At 48.4% G+C, this 26,824-nt stretch overlaps 2 protein-coding genes across 5 annotated transcripts in view; one reads left to right on the top strand and one right to left on the bottom strand.

Annotated features, from left to right (window-relative positions):
* The first annotated feature begins 204 nt into the window (after nucleotides 1-204).
* LOC121077560 lies at nucleotides 205-23,445 on the top strand. Of its 3 annotated transcripts, none has more exons than XM_040572844.1 (3): nucleotides 205-718; nucleotides 2,827-2,967; nucleotides 12,270-23,445. In XM_040572844.1, the coding sequence occupies exon 3, from the start codon at nucleotides 17,427-17,429 to the stop codon at nucleotides 18,561-18,563; it is 1,137 nt and encodes a 378-aa protein (XP_040428778.1). In that variant the 5' UTR covers nucleotides 205-718; nucleotides 2,827-2,967; nucleotides 12,270-17,426; the 3' UTR covers nucleotides 18,564-23,445. The 3 variants fall into 3 exon arrangements, with proteins under 3 accessions (XP_040428778.1, XP_040428777.1, XP_040428779.1); XM_040572843.1 differs by having other exon boundaries at nucleotides 5,074-23,445; XM_040572845.1 differs by lacking the exon at nucleotides 205-718 and adding an exon at nucleotides 2,156-2,713 and having other exon boundaries at nucleotides 5,074-23,445.
* Nucleotides 22,621-26,824, bottom strand: part of AMOT (angiomotin) — a 49,547-nt gene continuing 45,343 nt past the window's right edge. For both annotated transcript variants that reach the window (XM_040572841.1, XM_040572840.1), the window contains exon 13: nucleotides 22,621-26,710. In XM_040572841.1, the coding sequence (XP_040428775.1) occupies nucleotides 26,610-26,710 (101 nt within the window). In that variant the 3' untranslated portion in view covers nucleotides 22,621-26,609. The remainder of the gene's footprint in view (nucleotides 26,711-26,824) is intronic.

Raw genomic sequence — 26,824 nt, 5'->3', positions numbered from 1 at the left:
AACCAGGAATTCGCTGCTCCCTGAGACTCATAGGTGGCAAGTGTGTAAAAGCTTGCCAAAAAAAAAAAAAAGTGTGTAACTTTGCACAAACATTTCCAAAACTGTTTCCCCACAGCAGATTTCCCCTGTGCACCCAGCAAACACCCCATGTGCCCAAGTACACCTCTGGAAGGTGCTGGAACATCCCATATATCCCTGCAGGGCCCCACACATGCCTCAGAGCAGGCCCCGCTGCTGGCACGGCCTGGCCTTCCCCACCTGGCCTAGGCCTCACTGGAAAACTCCACAGAACAACTGCCACAAATCGGACTAAAACAGGGATTTCATCAGGGAAATGTGCTTTTAATTTTGCATCTTTTTGTAACAGGCCCTCTGAAGAGCATGGAAAGAGGAATAATTAATACATGAGGCCTGGGAGCAGCCTGGGCAGCACTGGCAAAGATTTCCTGGGAAGCCCGGTTTAATTGTGCCTGCCAGCCATCTCCCAGCAAAGCATGGCAGCTCAGACACCTTGTGGGGACAAGGAGCCAGCTTGCAGAGCTGCTTTGATGTTTTGAGATTATCGTGGCCCTGAGGGGGGCCCCCAGGGGCTCCCAGCTCTTGGCCACGGTGAAAATGGGGGTGAGGCAGGGAAACATCGCTGTGGAGCTCAGACCTGCAGAGAGCTTTGGAGGATGAAGAACAGAATGACCTGAGGTATTTCCACAGGGTTAAAGAGGTAAGCTGATATAGCTTTCTTTGGTCTTTCTGAAAAATAAGAGGGGCAGTTTTCTGTAGAATCAAAGAATTATCTGGCTTGGAAAAGACCTTCAAGATCATCAAGTCCAACCATCAACCTGACTTACCGAGCCCCATCATTAAACTACGTCCCTTAGTGCCATGTACACACGTCTCTGAAATACTTCGAGAGATGGGGACTCCACCACTTCCCTGGGCAGGCCAATCCAATGCTTGACCACCTCTCCATAATGAATTTCTTCCTCATGCCCAATCTAAACTTCCCCTGACACAACTTGAGACTGTAAAACAATGTGATTTTGTTAATGAAAATCTTGAATGTTTTGACCTCCTTCAAAAAAAATGAAGTTCCCCATCTCCCTTCCTCCAAGCCAGAGTTATTATATGCACTGAGTGAGATCCACCAATGTTAGTCCTCTGATCTATTCTTTATGACGAACAAATCTACCACTGAATTTCTCCTGGCTCTAGTTGAGACCAAAGCAAGGAATCAGACAAGCAGAAACCAATTGCTTCTGGTAGTTATACCATCATTTACACCACAGTGTGTTAAAATAACTGCTTGTGAACACTATCCCCATCCTTACTAAGAACACGAAAGACTTGAAGATTGCCCTTTACTCAGCAGCGCTGCCCTGTGAGTACCATGCTTTTTGGGCTATTGAGGTGTTCCATTGCCCTGCCAATGCTGGGGGTCTCTGGAGCATTTGAATCACAGAAGGAGGGTGTGAGTATTGTGTTAGATAGATGTGGTGGTTTTACCATGCTAGGCAGCTGAACACCACAACCGCTCTCTCACTCCCCCTCCTTAGAAGAGGAGGGGAAGAAGTAAAGGAAACAACAACTCACAGGTTGAGGTAAGGATAATTTAATTAAAGGGAAAAAAATAATTATTAGGGAAAAATTATTATTAATTAAACAATTTAACTAAAGGGGAAAAAAGGGAAAGGGGAAAAGGGAGGGGGAAAGAAAACAAAACAAAACAAAACAAGTAAAGGCTATGTGGAAGTGCAGGGGAAAGAAATTACTCTCTACTTCCCACAGATGAGCGATGCTTGACCACGTCCTTGAAGCAGGGCCTCAACACACATAGCTGGTGTTTGGGAGGACAGAGGTTTTTGCAACGAGAGCCCACCCCTCCCCTCTTCTTCCTTTTTCCACCTTTTATGGCTGAGTGTGACATCATATGGTATGGAATATCCCTTTGGTTGGTTTAGGTCAGCTGCCCTGGTGATGTTTCCGTCTCACTTTTTTTGCCCACTCCCTAGGAGGGTTAGAGAGAGTCCTGATGCTGTGTCAGCACTGCTCAGCAGCAGACACAACACTGGTGTGATACCACTGCTGTTCTAGCTACAAGTGCAGAGCACAGCACTGTATGGGCTGCTGCAGGGAAAGTTAACATCCCAGCCAGACCCAGTACAATAGAGAAAACTGCATTTCTTTTCATCTCATCGGGTGCAGGGGAAGGCTCTTTGCACAGGCTTCAGTCCCTGTGTTTCATAAGCTCTCCAGAGCCACACTGGAACAGAAATCAACGCCCAAAAAACATTTTAAGAGTAAATAGTCCCAAGTACATTCCCAGCAGGTGGCCAGATTTACCAATAGCAGAAGAGCTTTTAAGTTACTAGTGCTGGGTTTTAGCTGTCATTTGGGGCTGAAGCAATGGCTAGACATGAGCAGTGTTGTAAATTTGGCAGTGGCTCTGGCACATGTGAGCTGCTGGCGGGAGGCACTGCGGGCAGCATTTTCCTCTGCTCCTGTGGTTTTTCTGGCTGGTGTGATGCCGTAGCATCAGTGCGAAGCTCCCTCCAGCTCAGTTGCAGTCCATAAATACCAACCCAGTGCGCCGGTTTGGGATACCACAGTGACAACTGGGCACGGGGACACCTGGTGTGATGGCAACCTGAAGGCAGGTGCATCCAGAGAGGACACAAAATTCAGCAGTGAAGTGACCAGCCTGCAGGCAATGTCCCAAGTGAGTCAGGAGCTTCTCCGCTGCCTGAATTCAAGAAGTGACTGTTACCAGTATTCCTAGACGACACCAGCTTGTCATAACATCCTCTAACCGCTCTGCATGTACTGTTTCAGGTGGTCGTAAAAACACAGAGAAAGGCTAAATATTTGAGGCTCCTTTTCTGAGGAACTGGACAATTATGATAGTGAAGGAAAGAATGAGTGAGAAAAAACAATGTGCCTTTTGAGCAAGACGTCATTACCTGCAAGACCCAGGTACGACCTTCACTCCCCACCACTACCGCAATGTGTAAGTCTCCTGCTGTAATGATAACATGACTTTTTGTTCAAATGAGGCTTTATTTAGGAAGAAATTGCTTTTATCCACCTTTAGGAGAAAATGGAGGTCAATTGTCCAGGGCTGCACGGTGAGACTTGGCAGAGATGGCAACAGATGAGGGAGCTGGGCTGCCAGTGCCACAGCCTGACTCCCAGCTGTCTCAGCCAAATTGCTGGTGATTCAGTAATTTTAAAAATTTTCTTCTGAATCTTCAGTGATGATGACTGGGAGGGGGCAAGGGTAGCATGACTCCCCCAGACTGAGAGGCCAAGCAGATTCTTCAGTTTCTAAACTCTCGGGCAGGTTAGAAAGTAATTTTTGTTGTCATATTTCGGTCCATTAGTAGCCTGTCACATAAATTGTCTCCCATCCCGCTGATGATGCTTGGTTGTGCTCCAGCTCCCAACACACCACGGTGCTGCTGACTGCTGCCTGTGTTATTCCCAGCCAGTTGTCAGCAGGAGAAAAAAATCATTACAGATTTTGTCACTGTCATTCAGACCAGATTGGGCAAATTAGGATGGAAACTTTAATGTTTCATGAAAACAGAAGTGTTGGCTACAAGTGGCTTTTGCTGGCACTTGCTTTCTGTGCTCATTGTAGCCATACCAGAGGTTTTCCAAACAGCATGGAGAAGAGAAAAGTTGCAGAAAAGGACCGAGGAGTTCTGGTGGACACCAAGCTGAACATGAGTCAGCAATGTGCCCTTGACACCAAGGAGGCTAACAGTGTTTTTGGCTGCATTAGGCAACGTATCACCAGCAGGCCGAGGGAGGTGATCCTTCCCCTCCCCTCTGAGTCCAAGGGTTGTCTGACAGTAGACACAACTTCAGGAGCTTCACCCTGTGTTTTGGCTGTCAGTATGTGGTTGCTTGCTATGGCCACTGGGGCGGGAGGGGCAAACTGAAGGCTAGAAATGATGGACATAAACATCTCCTGCCTTTTAATTTACTTGTGACCAATGGCTGGCTCGTTGTCATAACCCACTCACATTTTAAATAGCATTTTGGCATGCTTCCCCCACCTAATACAATACAGATAATTCTCTCACAATGTACCAAAGATAACGCAATTATCATGGAGTTTCCATAGACATGTTTTATATTATCTACTTAAAATAATCCAATTTCCTTGCTGTAATCTAATCTAGCTGTGACTTGGTTTGCCCTAAATGAGATATATGCTTAAAGACAACTCAGAAATAATAAACAAGGGGAGGATAAATGCTGTATCACTGTATTTTGATTGAAGCACTATGGATTCAGAGCAGCAGACCTGGCAGTATGTCTGTCTTGGGGGTGGTATATTTGTTAAGGACCTGACAGCACGGCGTGTAAGGGCATTGCCCGCCTCCAGACGCAGGGATCCCAACCCATGCTGCTGGAAGAACGTGGTGAGCTTTTCAGCCATGGGGGATGAGGGCCATGGGATCTGTGACTCTCCTTCTCCTCGGGACTATTTAGGAGTTCAATTACCAAGCCTTCTTCATTAACTGCCTCCTTCTGCTCCTTAGCATCAGGGTCCCTCAATGAGGAGCATCCTTCAGCAGCACCTCGGCACCAGCTTTTCGTTTAGCTCAGCTGGCATGGTGATAAATGTGGCTCCAGCAACGCCAAGGTGGAGGAAGGGCCCAATGTGAAGTACAACATTAACAGTTATCAGTGGCGTAATATGATTTGACAATACAGTTAGCAGATTAAATAAGGATTAATGGGACTTGGCCACTGTGCTGCACGTGTTTGCTAAAGGAAGCACATCTTCTCTGCATCTCATGCGTTGGAAACCTAAGTGACCATGTGAAACAACCCAAACCATTTCTGGGAGTTTCCAGGTGATGTGAGAAATTGCCCCATCTGCTCCAGAAAAGGGGGTTGGATTATTTTTTCCTTTCTCATCTTCTAACATTCTGTCCGCCACAAAATGAAGTTACAGTTGGCTGAAAACCAAAATGGGCTTTCAGTACCTATCAAAACTTCACAGTCTGACATTTGTCCTCTGCAACCACATGCATCTATCATTTTTTTCTTCTCCTGTCTTCAAAGCATTGTATCATGGATGGGCACAAGCACGGAAGTTCAGTTGATTTGTTTGGAGAGAAAGACACCCCCCGTTTACATAGCAGACCTTACTCTACCTCGAATTGTTGTGCAGGTGATGCAGCTCTGGTTGGGGTACGTCTCTGGTGGGCTCCGAGCCCATGTCCCTGCAGGTGGGGACAGTGCCACAGCATGTCCCCAAGGCTGGGGCTCCCAGCTGCACCCCAGAGACAACTTGCTTCAAAACCCAAAATCCCATGGACATGTGTTGTCCTGAGCAGCACAGCCCACCACCGTGCTCTTCTTGCAGGCGTGCTTTTAATAGGCAGATATTCAGCCTACAAACCCCAGGCATCCTTTTGGGTTTGTTGCCACAGCTGAAAAATCTGATGGCAACAGGAGGACTCCCAGGTGTTACAGGAGGAGTGGGTTTGCCACATTTTAAAGTCAGATTAGTCAATACAGGTGGAAGCCCTGATCCTGCTCTTAGCATCAAAGGTGCACATCTATTCCAGCTCCTGAGTGTCTTGTTCAGCAAAGCACATAAGCACCTGCTTAGCTGTATGAACATGGATCCCATCTCCTCATCTCCGGGATTTATGGCCAAGCTTATAGTTAAATACGTCTCCAAAGTGGCTTAAGTGCTGCAGTGAGCAGGGCTGAAGTATCTCACAAGCTTACAGCCTTTGCCAAACCGTGTCTTTAAGATTCTCTGGCTCACAAGATGCTTGTGTTTGTGTTCCCCCAGAACAGAAGAAGCCTGGCAAGGTTTGGGGGGGTCTGAAAACATACATAACAACCATCATCTCTCTGTCACCAAGTGTCACGTTTGTCCCCATCTGGCCAAGCTGGTCAATGCCTCCTTAGCATGATTACCGAAACACAATTGTCCTTCCTCAGCCTCGTTTGTGTCTCTGTCTGGGAACAAGATTTGTGTGTACACCAACAACTAGAAAGCTACATTTTTCTGCACTGATGTATTTCATGGAGCTAAAATAATACACACCATAAGAATAATTTCTGTTTAAAGCTCCTGCGTGCGTAATATTTCGCATATATTTTCTTTTTTCATCTTTAAAATTACTCTGTCACTGCTGAGCTGCAGCATCTCTAATCTGTACAGATGAAGATGCAGGAAATCTGGAATATGTTATTAATATATGGCAATTCCCAGAGCATTAGGGGCTTACGCATATTGTGGCAGACACCGTGAAACAGCAGAAAAAACTAATAACATGTAAAGCAAGAGCAAACCCTATTCCAGGAAGCTTATTTGCAAGCCACTGATGTGAAATACAAGGGGTAGAGCCGTCTGATGGTGCAGGGAGCACAAGAGAAGTGCTTAGCGCATCCCATGCACAGCTCGTTTGGGAATTAGTTGCTGAGGATGGGGCAAACCCGCAGCAGCCCAGCCAGGCAATGTGCAGCGTTTAGAGCAGAAAGAGCTAAGCCAGCTCAGACACACTGCTTTAGCTTCTTAAATGCCAGAGATCCCCACAAAGCATCACTCACAATAGTTTGATCTACTTAAACTCTAAACACTCAAATAAAAATGTGATTTAAAACATTGGGCTATAGGAAAAAGAGGCACTTGAAAGCAGATAAAACAGATTCAGAAGAGTAATTGTGTACACACATAAAACATTAATCCCCTACACAGTTCACTGGCTTTATATTATAAATTTCAAATAATGCCCCACGAATTAGTGTTGAATGTAGTGTGAGAGGCTACATGATAAAATAAAGTGCGGCAGCAAAAAAAAAACAACCTCTAAATCCTAAATAAAATCTGCCTTCTATCCTGTTCTGTCCCCCAAGCACAAGCTCTTGTTTCACCTATGAATTACAGTGCCTGGTACATAGGATGTCAGGGATGTGATTTCATTATTTCACCAAGGGAGGATCATAAAACCTGGCTTTACAACAACTATACATAGCCTGAAAAATGCCCAGAGAGGAGACAGAGCACACCACCACATTCCCTCGTCAAGCCGATCAAGCGGATTTCATCAGGAGGAGAATATTTATGGACTTCTTCTCAGTCCCTGAACAACCAGCATTGTTGGGGTCGGTGCAGGGGCAGGATCAAGGGATGCTGGAGGACATGTCCTTGCAGGCAGTGCCCAGCTGAAATGCTCCATCCCTGCCACAGCAGCAGCACTGCACTTTTTCCCTCTGCATCCAAAAATATGAAGCCTGACATTAATGCAATGATTTTTCGGACTTCTTTCCTCCTTCATGGAGGCCGGTGGGGCTGGAGCGCAGCCTGAGGCCCTATATAACATGCTCCCAAGGCTAAATCCAAGCAGGAATTTCTTTGCTGGGTGGCACAGGGAGAGAAGTAGAGTGTCCACCGGGTAGTGTGATCCCCGAAATCCCAATTAGGCACCCGGGGGGCAGTGCTGGGGGTGCTCAGAGCCCATGCCGAGGACTGAGGATTGATGGAGGCGCTCGGCGCACAGCGGTGATGAGACAGCCACCCCTGAATAATTCACACTGCGTTTTCTGCAGGCATTGAGCAGGCTGGAGCACCTCTTATTTTTCACTGTGCTTTATTAGGCACGTGAGAGACACTAAATTACACCCATTGGTACCCTAATTTTTTTAAAAATAGCTGCCTATAGGGCACAGTGAATGGAATTTAATTTTCTCTCAAAGTTAAATATTCCTTACATTGGCACAGATCTCCAGCAGAGAATCTGACACCGACAGACCAGGAGAATTTTCCACCCTTCTATGAGTGTGACTCAAATATGTATTGACGGCAGAAATGATTTTCAACCTGCATATAAGGAGCTGGAAAGACACAGCCTGCACTGACAGATGTCCTGGACTTTAATATTAATGGCATTCCCGAGTTTGCTCCCAGGAGGCAGCACTAACAGTTGTTGACTTAATGATTTTTTAAAGAACAATAAGTCATGAAGCATTACAGCGTTTATTCTGAGCTATCATTTATTCTGGGTCAGAAAACAACAACACCCAAGGCTTTTGTTTCACGTTTTTCTAGGGATGGAGGGATGTGGGATGGAGCAAGGAATTATGGAGGCCTGAACCCCGCGGTTACTTGACAAATCATAGAAAATGAGACCAGGGGCTTGGAACAGGTAACCCCCGATGGGCCCATGCTGTGGTCACCCAAAATACCCACCTGACGGTGAGACATTTCTAAGGACGGGTGCGGGGACGTTGGTAAAGCTCTTGGAGATGCCAGCATTGCAGGAGGCCTCATCCAGAACCGGGTCCAGCCCCCGGTGCTGAGAACAGCGATGCCACACGGGGCCTGACCACGGTGTGCAAGGCCTCCAGGTGCTTCACCTTCCTGCTCAGCAACACTTAACATGGCACGCACATCCGCATGCGTATATACGAACACCAACAAATACGGTCTAATTATTACTTTCTCCCTAATCATACAGCTGCACTATTCTGGGAATCGCTTTATTACAGCACTTAGGAAGGAATTAGTCTTGTCAATAACTGCTGAGTGACAAGGACGTTGGGGCCATCTCCTCCTGGATGCTGCCTTCTCCGTGCTGTCCCCTCCTGCCACCCGTGGGTGCCAGCTGGAGCCCACGGGCGTGAACACAGGGATGGGAACCCTGGATGAAACCCCAGCACCCCACCCCGTGCCCCTGCCTTCTGTTCCTCACATCTTTTTCCTCCCGAGTGAACTCCAGACGAGACTTTGCCTTCGTTCCCTCGGCTGTTCCCCAGCAGGCGGGGCTGAATAGCTTCAGGCTGCGCTCCCAGCTCTGGACAAGCGTTTTACCAGAAAACACAGCATCCCCTGGAGCCTCATTCTTCAAAATCAGATTTTCTTCCTTGCCCGAGGTCTCATTACACTTGCTGCCTCCTCTTTGTTTTCCATCCTGTGTTGCAGGTAATTGCATCAATGTTCTTACTCATAGCTGCAGCGAAAATAAAACGCCGCTTTGTTCTCTGTGCTGAGAACTGACGCTGGCTATTGCTCCCTCATCTTACCCGGAAGGTACCACTGCTCTGGAATTTATTTTAAAGATCCATTTCTTCTCTTTTAAGAGATGTGGGATGCTCACTTTGCTGGGGGATCACCACAGCACCTTTGGGGCTGCTTTGCCCCAAATCAAGGCATTGCTTTAGGAGAACCCAAGACCAAAAAAAACGTTGGTTGCCTGCTAGAAACAGAAGGGGAATTGACTGAAATAATCTGCTAAACTGGACACAAAATTAGGGGTATTCCATCTGGGTTGTCACTTCCCTGCACACAAACTGCAGAAGTTACCAGCAAAGCCGTACCTGCTCAAGCAGACGACCACGCATCATTATTTGAAGGAACGCAAGTAACTCAAATCACCAAGTCACTTGAAATTGCCAAATAACTCTGAACTTTGTAAAAGGCATTAGCACTTTCTGGAGCAATGCTGGAGCCATATTTCCATGTTATTTTCTTGAGCAATTGCCGTTTATTTGGGCCCGTTCCAGGCTGGCAGGAGGGATGGTAAGGCAGTAATGTAGCAGGTTATCAATTATTCTACTTTACAAACTTCTCTATCTTATCTACAAGCAGATCTTTACTCTGCAGAGAAGCCAATGCATGCAGGCATAGCAGTCGCAGGGCTATCACTTGTACCACACCACTTGCTCACAGAGGTCAAGCCGCCTTCTGTCTAGGAACAGACTCAGCCAGACCCTTCCCATAAGTTTGAGTAAAAATCGAACATAAAGTGATGGCGTCCACTGGGGTGCCGTTTTTAGCACAGAATGGCATTTTCCCCATGACTGCCCACCCGCTGACCACCGTGATGGTCCTTCAGCATCACCAGCCATGAGCCAGCTTGTCCACTAGTTTTTAATTATCTCTGGTTTGAGTTTGCTGCCGTCACTGATTTTAGCAGAACAGCCCCAATGGTGCAGGCGTCCTTGTAGTTAAAAAGTGTGTTATCAGCTCAGCTTTTGCCTATGATTACCAAGTTTTCAAACACTGGATGCAAAAATTCACAGTGGGATAGTAATATTTTTGGATCTCGCAACGGGTGAAAATTTGGAGGAGGGCAGCAGGATTTGGATGCAGGAAATCAGTGAGGCTCTGCCCCACGTCTCTTGGATTTCTGGGGTGTTTGGATCTGAGCTTGCTGGGCCAGGAATCGGGCACTTGCTCTTTTTCCTTCACACGCTGCACACAGCTACGGGGAGGTCACAGCAAACCCAGTGCCGCCACCTCCTATCAAATGCCCCTTTCTGAACGGGAGAAGGCCTGCGATTAGATTGTACCGTGCCCTTCAAGAAAAACTGCTTTTTGATTGCAAAAAATGATTAATCACCATCCCTTCCGAGCAGACCACATCCGTCTGCAGCAGCCAGTCGGCGCCCTGGGGCTGAAGGGGGTGAGTCAGTGCAGGGGAGCCTGGCAGGCCTCTGAGGGAGGAATTGTGCCTTGTGTGTGTGTGTGTGTGCATACGCATACGTATGTACAGAGGCATGTTGGGCTTGTAGCCCGTCTTCTGCTGCCCACAATGCACTTGCGTGGGGACATTTCAGAGATGGTCAGCTGGGACGGTGCAAGGGAGACAGTTGCCCAAATTGATGCATAAACCTGGGAAATCGAGGATATTTGGTGTATTTTCAGTCTTTTAAATGAAACCCATGCCTTGTGCAGAGACATCTTTACCATCACCCAAATTAACCTCTGCAGGGCTGTTTCAGGACAGCCTGCTTTAGAGTGGCTGGGTGGTAAGATGGGTCCTCCACGCTCCTGGTTGTAGCATCTGCTGGAGTTTTGCTAACAAGAACTGGGTAAGGGATGAAAGACAGCAGCATCGGTCCCATCAGGAGCTCCCAGCAAAGACAAGCATTATCCCTCACTTGTCGTCCCAGGCTCATTTGCCTGCATTCACAAGAAAAAAAAATAGAGTAAAAAAATAGCAGTTAACAGCATTGGTGGTAAATACTTAACACAGAAACCTGCCTCAGTGCCGGAGCTGACTCTTGGCCAGTTCCACGTGCCTTGATTGTCCCTCACAGCTTGGATTTCAAAAGCTGCAGAGCCCACAAGCAAGGGCAAACTCTCAGGAGCTTTTGGGACGTGGCACCAGAGTTTCAAGGCAGTGCCATGGACAGGTTGGGACTGCTTCAAAATGGGCCCTAGCTGGGAATTGGAGCTCTGGCTGCTTTTCCTAGCAGAAATTAAGAGAATTTGTCAGAGCATCAGGGAAGCAGGAAAGGAAAAGCTGGCCAAGGGACTTTCCAGGCTTTGGACATGCTTGGTGAACTCTTCTAGACAAGCTCAGCCCTTCCCCAAATTAGCCAAAGCCGCTCCTGTGGTCTGCCCCGTGCCCAAGCCCCAGCAAGGCATGAAGAGCATCACTGCACTGCTGCTGGAAGCCCAGCCAGCATCCCTCTCCCTTGTGCTCCAGGGTTAAACACACACACGAAAAAAAAGGGAGAGAGAGAAAGCAAGTTCTCATTTTGTTGCCATAGCAGCCTTCTGGATTATTTAGACTGATAGCATTTGTAAAAATTCAACAAAGGGTAGCGTATCTCTTGGAAATCAGAGCAGATGTAATGCTGCCTGCCATATGCCACTGGGAAAAAACCTATTGGCAAAGGAAACATTGTAGGAGCGAAAGCCGAACCCACGTTGTGCGGTGGAAAATGTCGCCTTCCCTAGATGGCAGGGCAGAGCGATAACGCGGGGAAAGTCGCCTCCACGTCTATAACTGCTGCAAGGCGCCATGGGCAGTGCCAGGGCTGCTGCCGCAGGAAGGTGCCTTCGCTGCCTTGATGAGCTGCCATGTGCCGCGGAGAAAAGGTTGTTAACATGGAAAATTAATTAGGCAGCTTAACAAAGCTCGCTCCTGAGGAGCCCTGCCCACACCGCAGGTGAGGCGCCACGGTCTCTGAGAACCACACCACAGTTTGGGCTTCTCCTAAACAAATCGGTATTTGGAATTAAGAAATCCCACTAAAAAAACTGTTTTAGTTTGTGTATGCACAAAACCAAGCCCCACTGCAGTTTTCATTCCAGGTTCACGCTCTCAAAATTTCTTTCAAAGAGGCATTTTGGAGCCTGGGTTTCACCTGGACGAGAAAGGGAAGGGCTGGAGCTGCTTGGGGCTGTTGGCCCAGGCTGGGAGGGGGTGGTGTTCTCATTTTCCCAGTAATTTTGATTCTCAGCTCTGCCCCAGCTGCTCGGATGCAGCACTTTGTGTTTCCTTTCCCAGGGACATGAGGCGATGCCCATGGAGCAGAATCCATGGCATAGAACCAAAGCACCACCTGGGCTGGAAAAGACCTTCAAGACCATCAAGCCCAGCCATCAGCCTGACCTTCTGAGTCCCACCACTAACCGCGTCCCTTGGTGCCACATCCCCACACCTCTTGAATACCTCCAGGGACGGGGGGCTCCACCACCTCCCTGGGCAGCCCAGCCTGATGCCCGACCATCGCAAGTCCTGGACAAGTTGCAGGGATGCAGATGTCCTTCCAAACATCCTGCTAGCTGCTATGAAGGTGTCAAGCTGAATGAAACCAACTCGCTGAGCCACGCTGGGAGCTGAGGGCAAAGAAAAGGGTTGGCAGCCATCGTGGAGCAGCAACGGATCAAAGCACGCGGTGGCAACAACCCTGTCAGCAGCACTGCCCTCCTCGGCACTTTCCAAAAGGCAAAGTCGCTTGATAAAATTACCAGCCTGTGAAAAATGGATCTCACGTTCCTTTCGAGAGGAAAAAAGCCACATAAAACCTGCGTTTGTTTTGCCGAGGTACCTCCAGCGCGTATAAATCACACGCGGATTAGTTAACCTCTCTTCTGGGGCAGTTCCAGCAGTTAAACAGCGGACTTGGGGCCATCCATCACTGCTGCTATGGGCTGCGTACACCGTTAGCATCGCTCTGGCAGCAGGAACGAGTCTGGTGCAAGCTCACTACCGGCCCCTGGCGTCCAAAGGACAGTAGTTGGTGCTCAGACCTCGGTGACGGCGGCTACCCTGCAGAAATTCAGATAAATGGGGGAAAAAAATGCCCTGACAAGGCTCAGCAAAAGCTGCGTCATCAGAAATGTTTTCTCCAGTCAACTAGTAACAAAAGCAATCGTTTTCACATTAAATCCTTGCACCCCACATGCAGAAAAATCCAAGCAGCTCAGTAACACTTCGGGCAAATTGTGGACTCTGTCCTAAAGATATTGTCAAGAGCATGAAATCCTCAGTCTCCAGCAAGCCGTGCGATGATCGTGTGTTACCTGCTCGGTCCCAGGTTCATCTGAGGTTTCGGCAGGACCGCGCGGAGCTGTGGCCATGTGCAATTAACACCTCAGGTGTTTTTACAGACGGATGCGAGGCTCAGTTTGATGAAGCTGTTGTCTGTGTCATGAGTGAAAACCTGGGGAGAAATCTGTGTGTTTTGTTGACAATGCTGCTGAGTGCTCAGCCCTGGGGGAGCGCTGCCCTCCTGAGTGCCCCAGTGGAGGACGTGAGGCAACAGCCTCCAGGTGCACCAGGGGAGGCTGAGATCAGACGTCAGGAGGAGTTTCTTCATGGAAAGGGTGGTCGGGCATCGGGCCAGGGTGCCATGGAGGTGGTGGAGTCCCCGTCCCCGGAGGTATTCAGGAGGCGTGTGGACATGGCACTGAGGGACATGCATGGCTAGTGGTGGGACTCAGAAGGTCAGGCTGATGGTTGGACTGATGGTCTTGAAGGTCTTTTCCAGCCCAGATGACTCTGTGGTTCCACGGGTCAATGATTTTATTCCCTCATTCTCACTCATGCTCCTGCCTCGGCAGCCGTGCCTCTTGGAAGCCACAGTTCAAGGCTTCTGATTTTTTTTTAAGCTGCTTGGGAGAATGGGGATAATTAGCAACAAGGCCCATGTGTTAAGAACATGCAATTAGAACCCATCGGGCTGTAATTTACGTCTTAGCCTTCCACGTGCAAAAATTAACGCGGTACCAGGCTGTGCGTACCGCAGCGCCAAGGGGGGGGCAGCGCAAGGCGGGGGGAGCGGTGCCGCGAAGCCAACCCGGGAGCAGGAGCCATGTTTGACCCCTCTGCACCCAGCGTGGAGGAGGATTGGGAGGCTGAGCCTCCACCACAAGCCTGATGAAGGAAATCTCAATCCAGCAGCAGCAGGGTCCCAGGAGAAGCTACGGGCACCCCACCTCTGCCCCGGTTGTGTCGGACTGCGGTACTCTTGCACAAAAGCCTGCCTTTTCTCCAGAAAACAACAACAACAAAAAACATTTTGGGATTGGTGTGATGGGTTTGGTACCAGCCATCACCTCTGCTCCTCCATCCTCCAACCAACACATCCTCCAGCCCACACATCCCTGCTCTCTGACACCCAAACACCCAGAACACCGGTCGGAAGTGGAATATTTAGGGATAACGTTCCCTGCTTCTGCGATGGCACTAAGATGATGCTTTCCAAAGAGCCTGGAGGCATTTGGGAGAGCCCAGCTCTCTTCTCCAGAAATATCGGGGGGTTCCAGCCAGCTCTGCTCATGGACCGGAGCCGGCGGTGAGGCACGTAGTGGGGCTGGGCTTTGCCACGTGGAGCATCCCTGCGGGCGGCAGGGCGAGCGCCGAGCAGTGCCCAGAGCCCATGGCTTGGCATCTGGCTTCTGTGAGAGCTGTTATTAACAGGAATCATCACACGTGAGCAGCAGCACACTTGGGAGTTGGGTGAGTTTTATCAGCCCTGGTGTGCTGGGCGAGGGGACGTCTGCCTTTGCCCAACAGCAGCAGTAGCAAAATGCTGCTGAATGCAAAAAAACACTGTAAAAGGAGAGCCTGAGGCTGCAGGCAGAGCTTGGGGGGCTCCCTGCACGACACCCAGCGGGCTGAGTTTTCAGAAGAGATTAAATAATGTAGCAGCAGCCTGGCAGGGAAGCAGCACCACATTTTGGCAAATCGTGTCCCATGCCTTTCCTCTGGCCATAGCCATCAGGGTTTTGCCTGATGCCCTGCACAAAGTCTTCCCCAGGAGCATATTTAAGTGTTAATTTTTTACGGTGTCTCACAGTTTATTTTTTAACTAAGACTGTGCTGGAGCTGGAAGGGGAATGGCTCTGGTTTCCCCAGCAGATGCTCATGGTCATGGTCATATCACCCCCAGGCTGGGAAGGGGGAGCGGGGTGGTGGGGTGGCCCCTGGGGCACAGCCTGTTGTGGTGGCGTTTTCTTATTTACTGCAATGAAAATACTCAGAGTGACATCTATAATAAGATGATTTTCTAAAAAAATAAAAAAGGCAGCAAAGAAATTCCCCCAGGCTCCACTGCCTCGAACACACCAGATCTGACAAGTCATTAAGCCCCATCTTTTCTGCTTACAAATTACAAGGCACGTGGTGTAACTCCGGAATGGCCTTTCTGTCACTTCTGGAGTGAAATATGGTGGGAAATAAAAATCAGAGAGCCGCAGCAGCTGCAGCCACAGACAAACGTGAGTTAGCCAAGCTGAGCAAGAGCTCGCAGGTACCGCACACCGCGATGCTCCACGTCTCTGCTCCCAGTTCCTTGTGCTGGCGCTCCTGGAGACAAACCGACCTGTTCCTGGTACAGTCAAGCCAAAAAGCTGCTGACCAGGGTGGATTGGCACATTTCGATGGTGGGCCCTGCACCATTCCCTCCTTGCTTTGCTTTTTCCAAGAGTGCTGCTCTCAGCCAGTCGCTAAAACCAGGCAGGAAAGCTGGCTTAATCATGTTAGCAAATGGCTCCCAGGAAATAATTGCCTCTTTTATGGAAGTGACCTCATTTAGGCGCTGTTAAATTGGGCAGTAACCGAGACATCTGGTGTCTCTGACATCACTGCACCAGCAAGGGACACGACCATGTCAGTGCCTTGCTCCCAGGGCTCACCTGTGGGTTGTTCTTACATCCCACAGCCTGAGCTGCACGATGCACTGCCGGTGCCGGGTGGGACAGGTCCCTGTGCGGGTTTGGCAAGGGGAAGGTGGGAAACCAGGCAGATCCCGAGGGAGCCAGGGCTGCTTAGGCTGAGGGCACATGGAACTCAATAAGCAGGCTGCACAGTGTAAATCCAGGTAATTAATTACTGCTGACTGCGCTGTTTATCATTCCTTTGTCCTTGGTGCGGAATAGCCTTCAAGCCCCGGGGGGGAAACAGCCCTTGCACATCAGGGAAACCCAAACCTGCACCTGCAAGTGGTTTCTGCGGGGTGAAGAGTGGATGCAGCTGGGGTGCAGAAAAAGCCCTGGCCCCCTGCTTAAGAAACCTGGCCCTGGACTTGCAGAAAAGTTGTTACCTGGCTGCCGGAGCTGGAGAGCAGGGGCTCGTCCTCAGTGATCCTCTGGTGCCACCCACCCTTGGGGGTGCTCAGGCAACACCAGGGCAAGCCTGCGTCTGTCCTCCTCCATCCGGTCCTGTCCCCTGTTCTCCGGGCTTGGTGTGCTTGCTGAGATGGCGTGCTTCATTAGGGTCAGAAGTTAATTGTGTTTGAGGCTTCCCTGCTTCCTGCTCTTCCCAAGGAGCACCGGCTGCTCCCGAGCAGCGTGCTCCCCTGGGCACCTCTTGCACCTCTTGTTCAGCCCCGTGTTTCTCAGCTACCGGCGAGGCTCCAGTTGTTTTCAGAAGTACAAATGAATTTAATAAGGGTCCCAGCAAGACTTTGAGGCCACAGTTGACTTGCCGCACCTCCGGCCCCCCAGGCATGCTTCGCTATCGATCTGTTTATCGCCGCCGCTGAGAGTGCCATCCATCACTGCACCAGAGCCAGCCCGCAGCACCGAGCAGGCACCAGGAGCGTCGTTTGGGTGACAAATGGGACGCGCCCCTCGTTCAGCATCTTTTTGAAGCACGAAATACTCATTCTGTAAAGCACCGATATTCAGGAAAGTCAGCAGCCGGGTCCTGTCTGCTCCCAGCTCCGGGTGGGGAGCAGTTCTGCTGAGCTCCAGGTGGAGACGCCCTTGCGAAACCAAATGGTGCTGCAGAATTCAGAGCTTTGGGAGAACCTCTCTGGAACAGACCTTGCTTTCCAAAAACCTGCAGGGAAGCAGAGGCTGGTTTTCAAACCACCGAGGTTTCTCTGCACCCGTGCCCCGGGTGGGTGTGGACGAAGCTCAGTGCCCCGCGTTTTTCGTTTTTTTTTTTGCCACTTTTTACATCACCTCGTGCCAGGCTGGAGCTTTTTCCTTCTAAACGAGGCTCTTCTGTGACAACCAGGAGGGGAACCAGGTGGCATTTTGTGCAGAGTGTGCTGGGGACGGGCCCCCTGCCCTGGTGTGTCCCTGGGGATGCCGCAGCTCCGGGGCTTCCAAGCTCTGTGCTAGTGGCCACAGGAAAGATGGCAAGAGGAACTCCAGCTCTCCGGCGACATTTGGGATCGGGCTTGAAACCCCCGTAATTAAAAAAATACAGATGATTCCAGCCCTGCTCTGTGCCTCAAAGATAAACATTGCTTTCTTTCCCCAGTGGCCACTGTGCAAAGAAAAAAAAAGAAGTAGGAGGCTGAGTGGAGCTCTGAGAGCTGCTGAAATGCTTTGTTTGGGGCTTATTTGCTCTGGGCGCCGGGGGACGGCTACGATGGCCTGCTTGAAACAAAGGCCAACACCGCGCACACTTACGGGGAAAAAAGTGCCAGCGGAATGTTTAACATTACACAAGAACAAAACCTTCCTGGAGTCTGTCCCCAGCCTCCCCAAACATATGGTTTTGTTTCTTCCTTCCTTCACACACACACAAAAAAAAAAAGGCAGAAAAAGGCAAAGCGGCTGCAGCCATGCGTCCCCAGCAGTGCGCTGGGCTGAGCTGCGCTTCTGCACTGGAAGGCACCGGGCTGCAGCGCGAGCACCTGCTCGTAGCTCTGCTGGCTGTCGGGTCTGCACATCTTCAATTGGGACTGCTCGCTTGGCTGCAGCCTCCACTGAGGTGTTCCACTTGCAGGTAATTTGCAGCTGGCGCTCACGCAATTACCTTGGAATGATTTCTAGAGGCAGTGCAAGGGTTTGGTGTGGCTGGGGTCTGCAGAGCAGGTCGGAGGAGGAGGAGGAGGAAGGCGATCTAGGAGACCGGTGCTGGGCAGGCTCACCCTTCATCCTAACCCTGAGCTCCCTGGAAGCAAGGGTCAGGGAGCAGGACCAGGAAACCTACCTATTTCCTTCTATCCTGGCTCATCTGCTCTTCTACCCACGGCGTGCCGGGCTGCTGCTTCAGCGCGGAGCGATCCTGCGGTGCGTCAGCAAGGGGCTGAAGCTGAGGGTCGTCCACCTTGCCAAGGATCATCACGTCCACCAGGAGCTCCACGAAGGACTGCAATCCCCCATTTCAGCACGTGCTGCTTCCCTTCCCGTCACTTGTATCGTCCTCAGAGTGCAGCCGCATCTCAGTCCCCGGCCCCCCTTGTGCCCCACAGACCCTGGCATGGGGACAAGTGGCCCTCAGGTCATGGCCGCCCCGATCCCTCCCCAAATTTTAATCCTCCGCTGCTGGGTTATCCGCGATGCAGAATTGGAAGAAAAAAGAGATCTGCCTCGAGAGAAGGGCTGGAAGACTTAATTAGCTGGCTGCTGGCACTCAGCAATTACTGCTGTACGGCACGGCCCAATTATGGTACTATTAACTTCAGTTCTCGGGAAATTCGGTGATTAATAATACTAATAATTCTGCTGACCTCAAAGTAATTGCAGAACATTAAAGGAGAAAACTGTTTCTAATTAAGCAATTCCCAATCCTTCTGTTTTCTCTGGTTCTCTCAAAGCCCCCGGTGCCCCCTCAGCTGTTGCTGCCTTGGGGACGGGGCTGGCAGCAGGGCAGGGCAGGCCCAGGGAACAGCTTTTTTCCCCCAAGAAGTGACATTCCTGGAGCCATTCAGTGTGTTTTGTTGTTTGTTTGTTTTTTTTTAAAAAAAAGAAAAAAAGCCTGTGCAAGCCATAACCATGCTTCTGACAGGCTCCAGTGTCCTGCTGAGCTGAAGGGAGGAACACTTCCCGCAGGGAAAGCTCCGACGCAGTTTGAAGTCCCAGAGGAGGCTGGAGGCTGCCCGGCTGCGGGTGTTTGCTCCAGGAGGAGGAGATCAGCGGCTGCTTCTTGCTTCTGGAGCCGGGCTCAGGGCAGGGAGGGCCGAGCAGGAGAGCGGTGAGCAGACGCGGCTGGGGAACTGCTCAGGGCCACACGCGGAGCTTTTGCAAAGCTGGGAGATGAGCAAAACGTTCCTCTCCCCAAACTGGGAATAGCTCTCGGTGCGTGGTGTTCACAAAAGCCCCAAACTTTCCGACAAAGGAAACAAAAAAGCTCACAGTGTCTGGGGCTGGGTCCCTTTGGGGTTGCTGCCCTCTCTGCCCCGTGGAACACTGGCTCGCAGGGCTGTCACATAGCCCCAGGCACCCCGATGTGCAGCACCCTCCTGCCAACCTCCATAAACGGTAATTTAACAAAAATCATTGCTAGCTCTCACAGTCTGAATGCGATGCCTTTCAAAATGAGTAAAATGGAAGCGTTTCACCCCTACAGCCTGTGCTGGGTGCTCGCAGCGATGCCATGTGAGGTCGAAAGCAGAGCAAAAGAGCAGACTGGGGGCGCCCTGTTAACACTGAAACCTAACGAGGAAAGAAGCTGCACACCACGAAGCCCCTTTGCTCTGGGCACTGTGGCTCAGTGAGGACAAGCCCCAGGCCCCGCTCAGCACATGAGCAGCTGCAGCAGCTCGGCCTGCTCTCACCCCTCCAGCACCACCCAAATCCCTGCCCTGGCCTCTTGGGCATCAGCACAAAGAGCAACCAAAGCAACTCCCCAAAATACAAAATTAAGAGCTGAAATGCTGCAGACCAGAGGGCTTATCGTTATTTTCTGGTTCTAAAATGCAGCCACAGAAAATAGGAGAGTAGGAAAAATAACTAAGTTGCAGAACTGCCCACTTTTGTGCTTTAAAAAATGACCTGGGAGAAAAAAGTTCAGGTAGTACAGTAGGGCTCTCAAATTTACCAGCTTTCAGATATTGTATTTGTGTGGGTCTGTGTGTGTGCATATACATAGGCATATATAAAGGCCTTATATTTAAAAGGTTAGTACTCCTCCTGGCAAACGATCAGTGAAGATTTTCCTCTGAAGTTTTCCTCCAAAACACAAAGTGAAGATTATCACAAACATGTCACTGGATCCAAACGCACCTTAAAGCAGCCTTCACAAGGCCAGTCCGCTGCTGCCATCTCCTTTTCCTTCCTGGAAAATTCAGAGCAGTGCTCTACAACACAACTTGCTCGCATTTTGGTTTTCCTGGGGAGCAGGATGGGAAGGCAAAGAGCTGCCTCTGCAGAGGTCTTGTGTTATTCTCGCGTTTTGCTTTTCTTCACAGGCATTTTAAAGCAATTGGAGGCAAAGAGATGAGTAAAACACTGCAACTGGTGGCGCAGCACCAGGGTTGTAAGGAGTAAGGGGTTGGAGCAATGGCTTTTTTTTCCTTTTAAAGGTTCTGCCAACCAACCAACCTTTTCATCTTTTTTCTCTCTTTTAAGCCCCAAATCTTAGCATACAGAGGGAGATGTCTTTACCAAAGATGGATCTGGGACAGCTCTGGTGGATGGTGGTGATGTCCAAGTGGGCTGGCCAACGTGTTTCCAATAGCCAAGGGGACGTGAAAACCCAAACCACCCCTGCGTGGAGCCAGGGTCGGACCTCGGCTCGCTGTCAGCAGGCATTTCGCTGCAGCCTCCTGGGTCGGATCTGTGCCGAGCAGCCCAGCGTGCTACCAGGGGACTGCTCAATGTCCCAACTCTGCTCACACCCGTCTGCAGATCGGCCGCAGTTGGTTTGTTAACTAAGACAGCTATTAGCAAGCTTCTGTAGCTGTTTTTTCTCTTCTTTTCCCCCCCCCCCCCAGTCTTCTTGTTTCTGCTCTGGCACGCCAGATTTATAGAATCAACATCAAAAGCCCTGAAAGTGTAGGGGACGTCTGTGCTAAACTGACCAGCAGCCTCCAAATTTGTCAAGCTGGTATTTATTAAAGCACTGGCTACCAGGGGAGGTTATAACTACGTTACGATCAATTCCAAAAGCCAGCAGTGAAAATTGCATCAAGGCTGACCAGTTCCAGTGAGCACAGTCCCTGCTCCTTCCCTCTGACAGCACAGAGAAGAAAAATAAACCGGAGGCAATGAAACACAGCAAGATTACATGAACAGAAGTGCGTTGGGCTGCTGAAGGCTGCGGTGTAGAGATACTCACCTGACTTCAGGCTGCTCACGTGCAGCTGGACTTTGAGGCAGCCTCAAAGAGTCCCGCTGTCAGAGAAGAGATGACCAGCAACATCCATGCAGCTGCAAGCGGCAGCAAGCAGGTGCTGTTGGTCTACTCATTACAAAAGGAAAGCAGCAGCCTCGTGTGCAGCTGCAGGACGGTCAGAGAACAATCCAACGGCGATGGGTAAGGGAAGAGACTGGGACGAACAACCCCTCTGTCCTGCAAAACCTCCGATCAGGGGGTTGGAAGCTTAAAGACGGAGGCCAAACAGCAGCAAGGGGGTTAGACGAGATCAAGATTATTTTTATGTTCAATAAGGTTTTCATACTTGGAAAAATTATCACAAAACCAGCAGATTGGTGGAAAAAAATGAAAACACAGGATTTGTTCTTTAAAAACACACAAAATACTTTTATAGCTAGCTGCAAACATAACAATAGACATTTACAAGGTATCTTAGTGCATATTTACACTTACTTTTTGTTTTCTTTCCTAGAATTAAAGCTGCCATAATCTTCAAAGACTTTAGGGCTGTTTCAACAGCTGAATTACAAAAGAGCTAATTCACAAATTACAAAATAAACTTAGTTTAAATAAGGAGGAGAAAATAATCCACAAGGTTCACTTTAATATAGATTTATATAGAAAAGGTCATTCTCTTGATACATTTTCTAAGGTCGCGAAATGGCAAACTTTTAATATTTCAACCTGTGCTTGGATGGTTTGGATCGCAGAGTGAAGCAGCTCACAGCTCACTCGTTTCTGGCACTTTGGACCACGAGCATGCTGAAAGGGAAACTGGGTTTAAGCCACGTGCCCCACAAAACTGTGACTCTGCAGCTGGAAGAGACTTGAATAAGGAGGCAGGAGTGCTGAGCACGCCTCTCTCGGGGACCAATCCTGCTCTGCAGGCAGCAGGAGCTGTGCTGCTGGCTCAGAGAGCAAACAGCCGCTTTCTGGCTCTCTCCAGGGGCAGGGTGTGGAAGCTGCCCTGCTCCATGCTGGTCTCCAGGTATTTCAGCATCTTCACTGCTGAGCCTGAGCAGAGACCACGCTGAATGAAAGCGAGTGTTCAAATACCTCTGAATTTGGGGTAACACAGATTCTGCTTGAGTTTGGAGGGCAGGTGGGCTTCTTTTTCTTGGATCTCAATAGTTTAGCGTGGCCCTAACAGTGATGGACACAATGGTGCAAAACAGACGGGTCTCAATGCTTCTGAAAGCCTAAGAGATGATGCTGTTGGAAGTCGGACTCTAAAACAAACTTAGAATAAGATCTTTTTGAAAAGAAATGTATTTTCTTCATAAATACAGTACAATTACATTTTACAATGTCTTTTTACTTTCTAGACATGAAAACGCTAGCTTTTTTTAAAAAAAAAAAAAGTTCCTATACAAATACATGGAAAGAGAACCCCTGCCCACAGCCCCTGGCCCTGGCACGGAGCAGAGCCGCCAGCCTCCGGGGAAGGCAGAGGAGCCCAAATAGCCCCAGGGTGTTGCTGTCCTTGTTGCCCCGAGTTTATGTGGTCACTTTACAGGTGGAAAAGCGCAGCTCCTGCAGTCGGGATCACGGCTGGCTCACGGGATGCAGCCGTCACACACCTTAACACACCGCCGCTCGATGGTGCGGGCTCGTGGAGCAGGAGGCATCCTTGGAAATGGTCCTGGCCGAAAGTCCTGCAAGTCCCCTCCCTCAGGCAGCCAAAAAAACGAAACAAAGCTAATGCCAGCTTTGCGCCTCACATTTTGTGGTTGCTACAAAAGGGAAAGAATTTAAGCTCCCTGACTGCATTTGCTTACCTTAGCCACACTTGGCAGACTCCTGAGGAGCAACTCAGATCCCCAGGGGTGCTCAGACCAGAGAATTACAGCTCTAGACCCCACAGGAGCTGCCAGGCAGGAGCTGTTCAGTTAATGACAACACTGGGTCGGATGGGAACAAAAACCTCCAGATCTCGGGCAGTGCCCTGAGCCTTCAAATCCCAAAGGAATTGCCCACGGAAAGGGCTTGGGAGTTTGGCCAATCTGTACGCAGTGAAAGGAAAGAGGAGAAGTAACTACACTTGATTTTCTTGTTTTGCTCTACAAAGAAGAATATGTGGCCTTTTTTTCATTTTTAATAAAAGCTACAATTCTGCTTCTAATACCCGAGTTTAAGAAAAACTCTTAGTCTAAAATTTTGGTTTGCAAAGAAGGTCATTGCAATCAACCTGTTAAAAATCACGTTCTACTAGTAATAAGCTCTACAGAAGGAACTAGGTGTGCAGTTTGTCTCCTTAAAGCAGTTTGTTTAAAAACAAAATAAAAATCTGTACAGGGAGACTGAAGACTATAGTACACACCTTCCTCAAAGCAAGCAGCTCGTTTACATTCACATCAGGATGGCTCTGAGGAAGCTCGAGGGGAAGACTACATTCCTCATGGTTCCTAGTTTATCAGCACAGGAAGATTACCTCAAACTTCCCTGTCAAAAAATTTCAGGGGCTTTGCTTTTGGGAGAAATCAAAACTGTAAAACAGGGCAAAGAACTTGACCTAAGGACTGTGAAAATGCATCACTGGCTTCCAAATTCACTTCTACTGGCACATAAACAGTAAGGCTACCGCGATCCTGACGGCTTGCTCTGTCAGAGACCACCTGGCTGCCACTTTTTGAGGAGGCAGCTGCTGTGCATCATCTGCATTACATTCACATAAGACTATTATGTCCTTTTCTCTACAAAGTATACAAAAATAGATTGCAGTGGAGCTCAGTTTGAAAACAATGAGCTGCAAGGAGTATAAACAAATTGTTTTTACCTAGTCCAGCTAACAGCCAATACCGACTGGGAAAAATCAGTTTTCTGAAACAGATTTTATCTGTAAAAGATCAAAAATGTCCTAGGCACTTCAGAATTAAAGTGAATCAAGTGAGTTGGAACTGTTTATCCAGAGCCCTACAGCTGCAAAACTTCTTTCCTACTGCTGAGAAGCACTTGTAAAGATGGAATATCATTTTTTTCTGACTTTAGAAGAGCAGAAAAGTACTCAGACCTCTCTCCTCTCTGTCACACATCCCAGTGGCATTTGATCTCCCTTATGGTTCATTCTAAGCCCAAACCACAAAATCCAATACAGAAAATGAAGCTGAAAGGGCAGAAGAATGGACATAGTGACCTAATAAGAAAAGCTTCTTCTGCATTTCCAGCAACTGGGGAAGAGGAAGGGAAACCACCTAAAATCACCCAGAGTGGGCATAACTTCACGTAACAGGATGGAATTAAGTCAACAGAAATAAATGCAAGGGGTGAGAACAAAGAGGCTGTGAATAGTTTGTCTAGAAAAGGGTGGAGAACTAAATCAAATTCTTAGAATACCCTTAGAAAAGGTCTGCTGTACTCCAGAACATTGTCCCATATGGCAGAGACTGTCCAAGCCGTAAAGCGCAGCTCTGGAGTGTCTGACGCAGTGTGATGAAGGAAGGTTGTGCAGCCTGTTAGAGAGGTCACTAGGCCAAGTCAGGCTATTTAGACTTAGTCGTATCTTGCAGTAAGGTCAGGCTATTTAGGCTCAGTCCCTATCTTACAACATACACATTCTACCATCTCGAACTTCTCTGGGTCCAGGAATATTGGCTGGAGAGTACTAACAAGCAGTAAATTTGCCAGGTATGACGGGAACTGCTTGCCTTGCTTTTCTAAGCAATGACCACTAGAAGACGAGCAGAATCCAACTTGGAGCTGATCTTCAGGCACTGCTAAGACACCCGTGCGGTGAGAGAAGGCACCTCCTTCCATCTCCCAACCCTCCACTGCAAACTTCACATTATATTTGTTGATCTGGTAAGGCCATTTCAAGAGGACACCTTATCACCAGTGTCAACCAAGTAAGAATTGAGGACATTCACTAGCTGTTGGATGATTAACGGCTATTTTTTCTAATTTCTGGAGTGATCTGAAATTAAAATCTGGCTACTCTAATGTTGCACAGAAAGCTGAGGCTAGCCAGGTTCCTGACACATGACTACGAGCTAATTAAACATTTAAACATTCAAGTAAAAAAAAGTTTTTAACAGAAATTAATATTGAACTGTTTTAATAAAATGCAAAGACAGTAACAAAAAATACTCAAACATTTACTTCTATTGGTCTTAGTATCTCCTTACAGCACCTGCGACCAAAGTATTGCTGCATTTGTGGCAGTTTCCAAGGATCTGAAAGAGAACCTGACAACTAGAACGCGTAACTTCCTTCCGTAATGCCTCAGGGGGGTTATTTAAGCTGCTCTCTCCAGTTAGATAAAGAAAAAAATAATTTGAAAGGACAGAATTTGCCATCTGAAACTTTACACAGAGCTCCCTTTTAAACCTCTACCTCCGAGGTTTTGCTATATGAAAAAGCATCTACTATCTCCCAGAACGCAGGACATACAAAGGAAGGCATGTGAAATATAGAGAAACCTGTAAAGAGAAAGTTCTCCACAGATGAAGTTGCTAACACTGAAAAGCAACAGCGCTCGCCACTTGCACTACTATGAAGTGGGAGTAGCTCCACTAAAGCCAATGGAATTACAATGGCAGAAATCTGACCTAACAAATCAGGACCTAGCCTGGAAAATGTCCTTTTTAATTTACGTAAAACATGAATGCAATATATTAATTACTATCCACTGTATAAATTATTGAAAAAGTATAAAATCATGGCAAATCTTTCGATGCAACTGAAAACATGAAATGTGACATTAATCACCGGAGTCTTGTCTTTTCCTTTTTTTTAATAGGAATAACACGACTTGGGGAAAAAAAAAATACCCTACTGAAAATGCAGATCTTTCCAGCCTATGACTGTGAAATACCTATTTTGAGTTCTCACTCTGACTGCAAAGAGAAATCTCCCTTGATCATACCTCATCTCAGCTTCTTCTGAACACCTGTGATCTGAAACCATTAAGTGGTGCTGATAACTAAGTCCCTGGTTCTGATCATTATAAGGCCTTCATGCCCATCGTACTGTGTTAAAAGTAGACAATTAGCCAACAGCTGTGAGAGCAGGTACTTCTGTTTAAGACTTTAAAAATACTGAAATGAAATACAAGATGTAGTGTGCCTAAGTTCTTGTTTTTTTTTATCCAGACATTACCAGATCCAGTAATTAAAAAATAAAGGGGGAAACTTTCAAAGAACAAGTGTTATGAATTTTTTTTTTTTTTTTTTTTATAATTTAGAACAAATTATAAATTAACCTGTTCATACTTTTGAGACATAATATACAAGAGCAAACAGCTGAGTTTTCTTTTATTACTCAGGTACTACAAATTTTTTCCCAATAAAAATGTCTTTTAAAAAAATTCTTGCTATTGTATCCCAGCTTAGATCCTGGCACAGCCTTTCAGATGAGGTATTCTACCATCTCTCCATCTGGGAGGTCCTGACCCATGGTCTGAACAGGGGCTTTTCTTTCAAGGGTGCTGGAGTGGAAGAGTGGCCCATCTATGCAACGAGGAAAAACAAGAGACAGACAATCAAAGCTGTAACTTCAATCACAGGCAACAACCGTGAGCACAGGATTAGAAAAACGAGGTTAACATTTTAAAAGTCACCTTC

The sequence above is a fragment of the Cygnus olor genome, chromosome 13 (genome assembly GCF_009769625.2).
Source record: "Cygnus olor isolate bCygOlo1 chromosome 13, bCygOlo1.pri.v2, whole genome shotgun sequence".
In the NCBI taxonomy this organism is placed as follows: Eukaryota; Metazoa; Chordata; class Aves; order Anseriformes; family Anatidae; genus Cygnus; species Cygnus olor.
Note: the sequence above shows the minus strand (reverse complement) of the source record. Positions and strands in the feature narration are given on the sequence as shown.

What these genes read in the sequence shown, in the direction of transcription:
- LOC121077560 (XM_040572844.1), top strand. Translation starts at nt 17,427, where the DNA reads ATGATTCCAGCCCTGCTCTGTGCCTCAAAGATAAACATTGCTTTCTTT.